The 12,718-nt window shown below is 41.9% G+C and overlaps 1 protein-coding gene across 2 annotated transcripts in view; it reads right to left on the minus strand.

Moving 5' to 3' along the window:
• Positions 1-12,718, minus strand: part of NRXN2 (neurexin 2) — a 2,164,206-nt gene that overhangs the window by 783,547 nt on the left and 1,367,941 nt on the right. For both annotated transcript variants that reach the window (XM_085625468.1, XM_085625469.1), the window contains exons 14-15: positions 10,074-10,455; positions 8,921-9,111 (exon numbers count right to left, since the gene is read on the minus strand). In XM_085625468.1, coding sequence (XP_085481594.1) covers positions 8,921-9,111; positions 10,074-10,455 — 573 coding nt within the window. The remainder of the gene's footprint in view (positions 1-8,920; positions 9,112-10,073; positions 10,456-12,718) is intronic.

Genomic DNA, 12,718 nt, shown 5'->3' on the forward strand with positions numbered 1-12,718 from the left:
GAGTCTTTAAACTTAATGTCCCTCTTGACCCCCTCTCAAATTGTATTCTTTGCTTGTACACATGCCCCTAATTCTTCCCTGGGTCTGTCTTCACTCTAACACTATAGGAAGTAAACCACGAGAGGTGGTTGCCCGTGAGCTATGCACGAGCATGGTGCTGCTTGAAACATGGCTTCACTCCGGACAATGAGGCCTACAGCGCTGGTGTTCGATGGCGCTCAACAGTGCCCTGATTCTGATATCACAGGAACAGGCACCACAGGAGGGACCCAGGAGGAGATTGGGATAGGGTTTTCGACACACCTCCTGGTAGAAGTGGGCGTTCTCCAGTGTCGTTTTCCTAGCGATGTGTACATTTTTGTGAATGCGCAAGAGGTGTTTTTCTGTGTCTGTGTGTGAAACGTATGTAGAGAGGGTGCATGTTCAGTACAGCTAGCACGTGTGTGTGCACGTTGGTGTGTGTGATTTGAGAAAGTGCCTCTGTCACACATCCACTTTCAGATGGACGGTAGCGTCCACTTCTTGCTCTTGTGTGCCGGGTGTCCACATGACAGCTGAGAACTTTTGTACAGTATTTGTAGCAACCAGTGCTTCTGTGAGTTTGCACAGATGTGTGTTTTAGTAGCAGCTCACATTCTTTTGTACATATGCATATAGGTGTGGGTACAGTTCACACTGCAATGTAGTATAGTTTGAACCACAGCTATCAGTGGGAGGTTATCCTACTCATCATGGCTATCGGGGTGTACATGAACTATTGTGGGGTTCTTATGTTGGTGGGTTTCTGGTGACCCATGAACTCACGTGTATCTGCTCAATTGTGTGCAGCCATTTGCCCTGTTGTGACATTTTGCAACGCGTGTGGCAGTTGAACCATCATGGGTTTGCACAGGTTTGTATAGTAGTCTGCTCTTCCTATATATTGATATGGAATAGGTTGGTGATCTTAGAAATCATGTTAAATTTATAATACGTGGTTTTTTTCACATTTAACATGATTTTGCTGTTTAATTTAAGGTGGATTTACAAATATGGTAATGCTACTGCGGTAATGGCATTATCGCACATGAACCTAGCATCTAGAGAACAGTAAATCTCTCACAGCATGACCTTAATTCTGTAATTTCATTTCCACAGCTGGTTAGGAAAGCGAATTTAGCATCACATGGGGAGCAACATGTAAAAACTAGGCATCTGCGCAGTTGCAAAACCATCCGAATCGAATGTATCTTTGTATGTGTTATTTTTAATTATATTAGCAACCTTTGAGATATCTGAAGCTTGCAAAATATTTAAAGAAGCATTGGCAAGGCTAATAGCCCTGGCATTGACTGCATACCATTGGCTTTGTCAATGCATCGTTTTGGCATGTTTTTTGTAAAATGTTACTGTTGGAGAGCAGCTTGGCTATTGGCAATATAAAAAAGCATTGGTAAAAATACAATTTTTCCCATAATAAACCCTGGCACTGAAAGGAACTACTTAGAGAGGAATGGCTTAAAAAAACTTTTCGTTTAATAAAATTGTATATATGTATGTGTGTGTGTATATACACACACACACACACACACTTGCAACAGACTAGCAGGCTAGATAATTTACTAAAGATATCTGTGAGAACCCTTGCGTGTGTATATGTTTCCCTAGGAAATGCCTTTTTTGCTGATAACTTTGGCCCATTTTGATGAATCTCATAGAAACTCTCTAAAAAGTTTCTCCTTTTTGCCTAGTTTGTGCAGTGAGAATCTCTGAGGATAAGTCGAGTAGGATCTGAAAAAAAAAGGGGGGGGGGGGGGTCTAAAAAAAAAAATCCCCATGCATTTTCCATAAACTTTTTTAAGCAGTGCCACCGCAAAAACGTCTGAACGGAATTGCACCTAAATTAGGTGGAAGCTAGATCTTGGTCAGAAAGCATGCTTTTTGTTATTTGGTGTAAAGCCATTCAGTAGCTTTTGAGAAACTAAGGTGGACAGATATTTGTATATCTGGATGGTTGGGTACGAGGGACTCTCGCAAGAGTCTCTCGAACCCAGGTTTACTAAGAAACTGTTGGAGCACTGCGTTAAGCCAAGAAGGCTAGCGACGCGCTCCAACAGTTTCCAAATTCAGCACAAATACGGCACACCCATGCCTTTCCCTTAGCAGTTGTGCTAAATGTAACAGCCTAGCGCCAACACAGACAGTTTTGCACCATTATACAAGGGTGCCTGCATTGCAGGGAAAGATTGTTTATGTGCAGGAAGGTGTCCCTTCCTGCACATAAATAATCAGTAATGGTGTTTTGTAACTTCTATGTGTGCTGCAGAATACAGCACACATACAAGCTGCAACTCGTAATTTTTTACAACTATTGTTAATGTGCAGGAAGGAAAACCTTCCTGCACATAAACAATCAATGGCATTTTGCTGTTTCCAGTGTGTGGCAGAATGCAGCACACATAGAAACAGCACAAATGAGGAGAAATAAAGCATTTGTCCTAATTTCGCCAGGTTAAGACCAGTTTTTTCCTGATCTTAATTCTGGCGCTGCCCCTTATTTATGCCATCGTTGTAAATATGGGTCAGTGCCAAAATCAATGGCTGTTGTGGCGAACACCCACCTCAACACCCATTGCCCACATCTTTCACGCTACACTGGCCTTATTCACAAGGCGAAGCCCCCATCGCCACAGGAATGTCGGAAAAGTGACGTTCCTGTCGCGATAGGGGGTTACAAATATGCCCCCAGTTCTAAAAAACTGAGTGTTCTGATTGCCACACAGAGCTTTTTTTTTTCTCTGGGCCAATTCACAACCACGTGAGACACACTCAAGAGGGAACGAGCACTCTGATTGTCTGCCAGCAATATGCAGAAAAATGTTGATGGCAGCCATTACAGGGCATGGGGACTTATTGCCCTTTCCAGAAGTTAAAAAGGAAAAATAATATAGAAGGGCAGGGTAGGGATACTCTTCCCCAATATGCCTTGTGGGAGGTATCTATAGGAACAACCCCACAGGGGCAAAATAAATTTAAAAAATTGGTTGGTTTTGCCACAATCCAGTGGGAATCCCGCTGGACTGAGACAAAAAAAAAGTGTCAGCCTACCTTTTTAAAAAGAAAGATTTGGGGAGGAAGTCATGAGTAGACCCCCTTGGGCTGGATATCTTAATTAAGGAGAGGGAGGTGTGCGGAAGGAACAATGTGGTCTCCAGGTATGTAGTGTGCTCTGTTTGCTGGTGTTCGCTTCAGACAGACCCCTGCCTCTATTACTCACAAAAGTGGAAACACGCAGCATACCTCCAAGAGTTATATTACGGGTCTTAGTCACCTAGGGGCATATGTATCAACATCTCCATTTGCGATTCTCAAATAGCGATTTTTAAAGAATCGCTATTTGAGAATTGCAAAACGAGATGTATTTAAAAAAAAAAAAAAAAAAAAAAAAAAAAAAAAAAAAATCGCAAAACTTTTGCGATTTCTTAAAATTCCTTAATTGCGATTAGCAAATTGCAAAATCGCAATTAAGGAATACCTCCCCATTAATTTCTATGGGCCAGGAGACCCATAGGAATGAATGGGAAGTAATTCTCAAATTGCGATTCGCAATTTGCTAATCGCAATTTGAGAATAAGTTCAAAGGTGCAAGGGTGTCATGATGACACCCTGATGCACCCCTGTAATGAGCATGTGTGTGCATATGGCGCACATACATGCCCTAAGGGCATGTATGTGCGCCAAGTGGCACTTTGTAAAATTCCAAAAAGTGCATTTTTAACAGAAATCGCAAATTACCACCAACTAGAAGTTGGTGGTAATTTGCGATTTCTTAAGGATAATTCGCAATGCTTTGGTGCGTGTTACATATCATTTAAGACATCGCAATTTGCGATTTCTTAAATGCTTACGCAAAATTAAGAAATCGCTAAATTAGCGATTCCTTAAATTTGCGATGAGAATTTGCCTCATACATCCCGTTTTGCGAATTTTTAATCGCAAACGCTCTTTTTTGCGAATCGCAGCGTTTGCGATTAAAAATTCGGTTGATACATATGCCCCCTAGTCTCAAGACCTGGATGGGTCAAAACGCGTCACCGCCTATTGATGTATTGTCTGCAGTGAATACTTTTGGTCTCGGTATTTCGGCCTCGCTATTTTGGCAGGTACCTTTTCCTCGATATTCTAGTGGAAACCGTACTGTTAGCAAAGACCCCTCCACATTTCCACGCTACAATATTGCTCGAGAAAACTAGTGTCCTGTCCCGATCACAGCTGCATTTCCTGGTCGCCTTTTGATTCCCTCCAGCCGGCCCCTCATTAGCCGGTGACAGGGTGCTTGTGAGCGCTGCCTCGCGCCGAGATGCCAAGGTCATCGCAGCGTTCCCGCCCTGGACCCACAGGCAGCAACGCCCCCTCCTGTGCGCATGTGAGCAATGCATCTTCCACCCTGCCAGGGTCAAACCAAGAGCAGCAGGAGGTCTGGGGATGTCAGGACAGGAAAAGGATCTGGGAAGAAACGGAGAAGCAAGCGAAAGACGACTAAGATTTAAAATGCTAAGCGGAGAAACACGGAGCAGGTAACGAGGGAGAAGAAATAAGAGGGTGCATGAATAAAGAGGTAAGGGACTGTTGAGGGAGGAAAGGGGATAAAGGGAAGGACGATGAGCAACGCCGATAAGAGAAAGGGGAAAATGAAGGAAGAAGGGCACGTGTAAGAAAAGTGCAGGGGAGATAAGCGAGAGGAGGGAAGCAGAGGGAACATACTAGAAAAAAAAGTGAACAAAGTTTGGGGGACTATATCGGATGACAAAAATATCACATCGCATGGACATGTTGAGCAAAGCAGGAGTCCAGAATAGTAAAATATATACTTACTAGGATGATGTAGTGGTAGATGATGTAGTGAATGTTATAGGTTGCAGGTTAAGATTGTTGACCTTTATGTATTGACATTAAACCAATCAAAGAGGGGGTAATGGAGATGAAGAGGTGATGGACAGAGGAACACACAGGGCGGCTCCTCCGCTAAGCCGGAGGAGCGTCGCCCTACCGCCTTTCAGCACTGCAATAAAGGAAAAATAAAATGATAATAACACAAGGTTTTATCATTATATTTTTCTGTGCTGAAGCAGTATTGTGGGGTGGGGCTGGGCAACGCAGAGGGAGGAGTGATAGCACTCTGTAAGTGCGCATGAATGTTTGGCGGGCCGTCTTGGGCCGGTCAAACAGTCATGCGCACTGTGCATGCTCTCCACCCAGGTTGTATTACAGACTGGTTGGAGAACATGTCCAGGCTTCTATTCCCTGTCTGAGCGCCAAACCACGGCGATCAAACCAATCACAACGCTTCAATGCAGCATTGTGATTGGCTTAGCGGAGCCTGGGTGCTTTCTGTTCGCACAGAAACCAGGAAAAGAGCGGAGGAGAGGCAGCAGCCGGACAGCCGGCAGGTAAGTTATCATTTTTCTTTTTTTAACCTCCCTCCCCCGCCTCACTACTGCTTCCCGGGAGCAGCCGCCACTGGGAACACAGATATGTTAATAGCAAGACACAGAGAGATGAATGTACGACTGATAAAGAGAATGTGAGAGGGCAAAGTAGAGGGAAGAGAGTCTGGGAGAAGGAGGGTAGTAGAGAGCTTGCTTTGTTTTCATTTAACGTTATCACTAGATCCTGGCCCACTTCTAAGTGTCTCTGTTTCCATCCCTGGCTTCAGTCCAGAAAGCATCCAAAGCTGCCAAGCAAACAGGCTTACGCAGCTCAGCTCCTGGAATCGTTTTTTTATTAATGGCATCTGGTGGCGGACAGGCCATAAATCAGCCCTACTCCCGGCTCCAGGAAGAGGTCGAAAAATGAATCCTTACCACAGATTTGCTGACAGGGTCATGGGGACCAAGGAGGTGTGGAGACACTCCAGGTACATTTTGCAGTCATTAAGTAGCCAAGTCATGGATATGGCTTTATCGCTTACCAGGATCAGTGGGCACTCTGATCCCATGGAAGCTTATAAGGTCAGGGAGGAGACTCACATCATAACAGCCTCAATAAGTCTGTGCAAAGACCTGCCAGATTCAACCAATGCTCAATACATGGGTCACCCGCTGAGGAGACATCATAAGTCTCTTGACAGAGAAACCAAAAGCCTAGAGCTGAGGGGACTTCATGAGGTCAACGAGATACACCACAGGCCTCTAGCTGTGCCTTAGAAAGCTTTGTAAGTCAAAAAATGGTAACCACTAATCACCAGAAGTCTGGATTCCTTGCGTGGACAATGTGGCTGCCTATTGAAGGTCTTCTGCCAGAGTATTGGATGCCAAGAGCCTGACAGACAACATAGCTTCAATGAGGGCACAGGCTGTGAGTCTTGTGAAGCTGCCACCTGCTGCCAGGAGTCTGAACACTTACATAGGCTTAATAAGGGGAAATGCTGTGTTTTCTGTGCAGCACCTCCAGTTGCGAGGAACCTGAAATTCCTCTTGGGTCAATAGGGGACATGCTGTGGGTATTGTGTTTGTACAGCAGCACCAGACTATAGGAAGCCAATGGGCCTCAAAAGGTAAAAATAAAAAATAAAAGACATACCATGGGTTATTTCTCAGAAAAGATGGACAGTGATAGCCTGAGAGAGCTCTTGTGTAGTCAATTAGAAGGCCAACCATAGACCTTTTGCTAAATCCACCACAGTCAGATGTTAGCAGGATTTCTAAAGGGAAGCACTGCTTGCTAGTCTCCTTCCACTGCCGCCAGGCCTTAGGAGTCTGAGAGCACTTGTGTAGTTTATGAGAAGAGCTGGCTTGGGTCTCCTGCAAGAGTCACCATACATTAGAAGCCTAAAAGGCCTCCCTATGTCAACGAAGAGAACTGCCCGATGGGCACATATGATATAAATGAGAAGACTGGCCTCAGGACTTTTTTGTTTGTAAATCTTACAGGCCTAGAACCAGCAGAAGCTATGACCAAGAACTGGGCAATAAATGCATCAATTACAAATAGATCAACAGCCATTTTCTTTGCGCAAGTACATCGTTTTGAGAGCTGCTTCCAATCATTTCCCTTAAGGGCCATTGAAGAATATGAAGGAAAAGCCAACATATAAGTACCATTAATTAACAACAAAGCAGCATTATTAAAGTAAAATTAATAAAAACATATTTGCTTCAATAGTGACCAACATTGGTCACAGAGAGCCAGAGCCATGCTGGTTTTCAGAATTTCTAAATGAGATAAAGCTAAGTACAGTGAATATTAATGGAGTACATATACATGGCCAGTGGTAATGCTGAAAAGTTGCCATGTTTCTATATCTACTGGGTCAAATGTGGATAACCTTAGACTTGGAGGAAGCAATAACCTACTTGATTTAAGGATAATATAGGTGAGCCCAAAAAGATTTACACCAACTCACCGAAAAAGAGATCGAAGTCTCAGAAAACTTGGATGAAATAAACACCTCAAAATACAATGACAAGGGGCTCAGTTTAATAGAATTCTTTCTTTGTTTTGTGTTTTATCAATTAATAATATATATTGTTGTGTTACTCAAATAGCACCAAGCAGAACCAAGTGCATGCTCCTAAGAAACCGCAATAACTTATAACAGGTAAAGTCATTGGGAGCTGCTTCAGAGATCCTCCTGCGGGACCAAAAAAAGGAATAAAAGACGATGACATTTTTTATAGATTATCTCACATCATCAAGGAAAAGTGAAAAAAAATCCATATGGATGCTAAAAGGCTAATAAAGTATTTTTACGTTAGTAAATTATGTCTTATAAAACAACGAATGTGTCTGACAATTCACAACCCCAATGTGCGTACATAAATATGCAATACAATACAAAAATAAAATAAATAGGTAAAACAAATCATATTACACAAAGATAAAAGTTAAGCAGATTTTGAAATGTTCCCACAAAAGAGAATTCAGATCCCTTTTCTTTCTCTTTAACTCAGTAAAATGTATTTCACACTTGCCAGATTTTATAGGACAGTATGTCTTTGCAACATGTAGTGCTTGTAAATGTATGAGAGAAGGCAGGAGACCTACCATAGATCTACAAAAAATGTCACTAAACAAAAGAACTAACAGAGTAGATTTCATGGGGTTAGTGACATTTGTGATACAGTCAGAGAACAGCCTAAGGCAATCTAAGGGACATGTGAATGCAACCCATATGAATATTTTCCAATCATGCCAGTAGCCAAAAGCTCATAGACTCTGTGCTTCACCAAATATCAGGGCATATATTCCACCGGAGCAGAACTCAGTATATCAGTCCACAGGGCAACATTCTTCGATCTCCTGCCAGTCCTGTCAGATATCAGACGTGTATCTAAAGGCACTCGGCTAAGTCTCCAAATGCATTATTGACTAAGACCATGGATACCATTGTTCAAAGAAGATCCCACCATTCCACTCATAAATGACTTGCTCACCCATTTGACAGCAGTAGCACTTGAAAACCTAGAAACACCTAATGGCATATGTGAGGAGTGCTACTGTGGCTATAGTTTGTGTTTAAGAGGTGACTGTAAATTATATAATCCTTGTAGATTAGATGAATCACAACATTGATTTGCTGCTAGTGGCACACAATTTCAGTCATCTGTTTTGCATAAAGTGTTAAATTACATTTTCGCAGCATTTAAGCATTGTAAATAAAAGGTGTTATTATTACATCATTAAGTAAAACACAATATACCGAACACGGAAAGGAAGGATGGCTATGTCAGCATGACTGGGATTCAGATTTGTAAGTCATTAAGCCATCTTGCAGTCTAACTATAACGTCTACATAAGTGCAACTGAATGAAGATATATAATGGCTCTGTGTGTACTTTCAACTTCCTTTCCCAGCTCTGCCCCCTCATTCTGAATTTACAGCCAGCTGCACTGCACCAAGTTCAGCATTCCCAATAAACTACAACCCCACTGTACGTACCTTTCAAGTCCAGATTTCTGGCTCCATTGGAGTGCTGGGTCACTGTTCGAGAATCAATCTTTAGCGTATGGACATTGTTAGTGTCTCTTGAGACAATCACATTATGCCAGTGGTTATCGTTTACAGGCTTGTCCGAGTTCCCTTTCATGAGTGAAGGGCCGTTTCCCAAGTCAAAGACATAATGAATGTACCTGCAGAGAAGCCAAAGGGATAGGTCATCAATTAAGAGTTAATCAATTATGGAATCAATAGAGCATAGTGATATTAGGTGGACTGTGAACAATGACAGCAATGAAGGCTCAATTGATGTTCTTATCATTAAAGCACAACCTAGCAAACAAACTACAGCAGGCCTCTGCCGATGAACTTAGAACATACACGAAATATACTAGACCTGAAACATATATAGGAATTCTTCAAAAGATTGGAAATGCATGGGGTTAGTCATAACAGATGAGATTATAAAAAGCGAATAGAGAAAATAAGGAAAATCCAATCATACAGAAAGAAAAAGGGAAAGACTAAAAGAGACAGAGAGAAGGAAGACGGATAATGAAAAAAAGATGCATAGAGAAAAACTAAGAGGCAATGCTAATGAATTAAAAAAGGAGAATGATATGCAGAAGAAGTACAGAAAGATAAAATACATTTCAACATTGAAAGATTCATTTGAGAAAGAAAACTGAAAAAGTATAAGAGTGAAAGAAAGTAAGGGGAAGAAATGAAGGAATGAGGTAGAAAGACATTACAAAATTCAGGGAGAATAAAGTGAAGGAAAAAAATAAATGCAAGTGAAAGAAAGAATGGAAGAAGGGACAAATTAGAGAGCTACAGGAAGAATGCTAAATTCTGAAAAAAGAAAAAGCATAGATATAGGGAATTAGGGGCAATAAAGAGCAAGAAAGACAAGAAGAAAGAGGAAGCATCATGTTTTCTTGTTTGTGAGCTGCCAGCAAATTCAATTTGAGATTAGACAATAATGAAAAAGTGGGAAGCCATGTTTATTGCTGATTCTACTGATTGTTTTTGCCTCACGGAGGTCCCATAACTCCCACTATTTTTTACACCCCTAATATAAGGAAATGTCCACTAATTATGGAAAGAATACGATTGAGTGCCAGGCATGCACAAGAAAGAAGCCATGCAGACTCACCCCTTGACCAGTTCCACCACGATGAAGTCATTCCCATTGCCACTGTTGAAGAGAATGAGGCCGTCAGTGGCAGTGGTTTTGAACTGGAAGAAGAGGTGCATAGAGGCGTAGGCCTGCAAAGTAGCTAAAGCGAGGTAGCTAGCTTTAGTCTTGAATGTTACTGGGTCAGCAATAATATTGCGAAGGCCGAACCGAGCATTGAGCTCACAGTAGTTGATGTCTCCATTTTTGCATAAGTCCATATATGGCATGGAATTAAATAACAGACTACTTAGGTGCCCGATAAAGTTGGAAGGGACCACTGAGATGAAGCGCCTCTCTGTCATGATTCCTGTCTCAATGTTGTGGAACTCCAATCGGGTGTGGTCTCCAGCCATCTGACCTGTACACATCAAACACAAGAGAATGGGTTAACGCTGCAAAGAGAAGACCAAGGAGTTTCTTTCCTGTACTAATGTTTCTGTCACAGCAGTGGACTCTATGTAGTCCTATACCGCAGATCAAATGCCATGGATGGATCTTAAAAGAAATAATTTAGCATTCGCGTCATAGAGACTTTGTGAAGTCTAAAAGTTGCTATGGAGAATTTACTTTTGTTGTCATCAGGTCTAATAAAAATACAATCAGAATGGCCACATTCGTTCTGTATTTGAGGATAGAGTGGAAAGACCACTTCTTATTCTGAGGAGGGCTGATTATTTTAAGATCAAACACCTTGCTACTAGGCTGCACACAATTGTTTATGTTATGCGTCTTTTTATTCTATATCAATTATCATGCCCTGTGCGTGCTTCTACATTCCACCATATGCTTCCTTTTGTTGTCCTAGTACGACTTAATGATTTAATGAATAACTTTATTCTAATAAAAAGATTTTCCAACAAGATTACTTTGCATTTGCATGCCTTTCTTTTTAAAACCAAAAATTAAAAAAGAGAGCAAATGCATTTGCTTGATATGGAAATCAGAAGCACATCTTTGAACAAATAGTTAATCAGTAGTGAGATGCTTATTTTCACTAAATCCTTTTGCTGAATAGCTCAAATAAATAGTACTGTCTAAAACAAACATGCAATATTGGCCAATAAGGAAAACCAGGATCATTGTTAGTAAAATTTGAGGTTTCCACATAAGTTCAAGATGATTAATCGATTGAAGATTTATTTTGAACTTTCCTTGAAGATTGTGAGTACCGCAATCTGAGAACAAATATTTCAATTCGTATACTGTGGTGGGCAGTGACAGAAAAAGATGTGTCCTTATTGAAGTACTAGTGAAGTGCAAAAGGGGAGTATTTATTGATTAAATGTCACCTAGCAAAATGTCAAAAGCATAAAAGGGAGCATTTTTCTTTTAAGACTTTGTGAGCTATTGACTTTGTAGTATATTTAGTAGTACTAATCACAAACTGCAAAATACCACTCCAAAACCTACGTGCAGAGACTTCTGCCTCTCCTATCTGTTTTATGTGAAGGCATCAGCGTTGCTTACAGAGGTCTCCGCACACATAGGTATAACTTTTAGAAGTAAATGTGAAAAAAACCAGAGGGAGTGGCTGGGAAATGAGGACTGATTACTAATAAATGGGAGGGGATTAGGGTGATGTGAGGAGGGGTTTAAGGAGGGGTTTAGGGAGAGATATGCAGATATATCCACCAATAAAAGAGTAAGCAGATTGCTATTCACAAACTGCACTTATAAAACTATTACAGACAAAAAAACTGAAAACAGACACAATTTTACTCCAGTTGACTTCAGCCCAGTTTGGGAGGAAACCCTGCACCACGTGTGACAATTCACAGTTGCTGCAACACACTCCAATCGAGAATAATGGAAGTAGGGACTTATAACATCCAGGTGCTCAGCCAGGGGCTGGAGGGGTGAGCTTGTTCCCCATGCAGGCTGTAATGCAGCCTGCATGGAGAACGGGAAAAGTGTGCATGACTGGTTTGGGCGGCCCGAGAGGGCTGACCAAACAATCATTGGGCACTTAGGAGTGGGCAAACCACGCCTCCCCTGCTCTGCTCCGAGAGCAGAGCAGCACCACCCACCCACCCGCCTGCCGCAAAGCAGCAGGACACGAAGCATAAAATGATAATAACGCTAAGTTATTATCATGTTATGTTTCTCACTGCTTAAAAGCAGCGGGGTGACCCTCCTCCGCCAAACTGGAGGAGCCACCCCTGAAAGATGTACAGATATCTCGTTTTCTACGATCCTGAAAAACTGTAAAAAGGGGAAAATTATGTATGGTGCTCCTTGAAGTTAGAAAATAACTTCATGAAGACGGAGCAGCATAATGGCTTTCTAGAGCAATGTTAAGACCTTGGCAGTAGCAGCGGAGTTCTGAGAACAGAAGTTTGTTGCCTACTTATATTACTTTGGGCACCCACGGGTCTGATGTGGGTTTTAGCTGGAAAGAGACTGCTTAGTCACCGTTCCCACTGATAAAAGGCAAGGTGAAGGTAAAGTCAGTCTCTTCAAGAAGCTGTTGTCACCCTTATTGAGGGGAAATTGTTTTCGCCTCACTCTGCACCTCCAGAAGAGATCTAACCTGTCAGCAAAGGGGCTAAGGACAGACTTCTTAAATTTGAAATAGCTGAAACCACAATTGCAAAAATGTTGGGTTTCAAAACATTTGGAGC

Source organism: Triturus cristatus, chromosome 9 (assembly GCF_964204655.1).
Source record: "Triturus cristatus chromosome 9, aTriCri1.1, whole genome shotgun sequence".
NCBI lineage: Eukaryota > Metazoa > Chordata > Amphibia > Caudata > Salamandridae > Triturus > Triturus cristatus.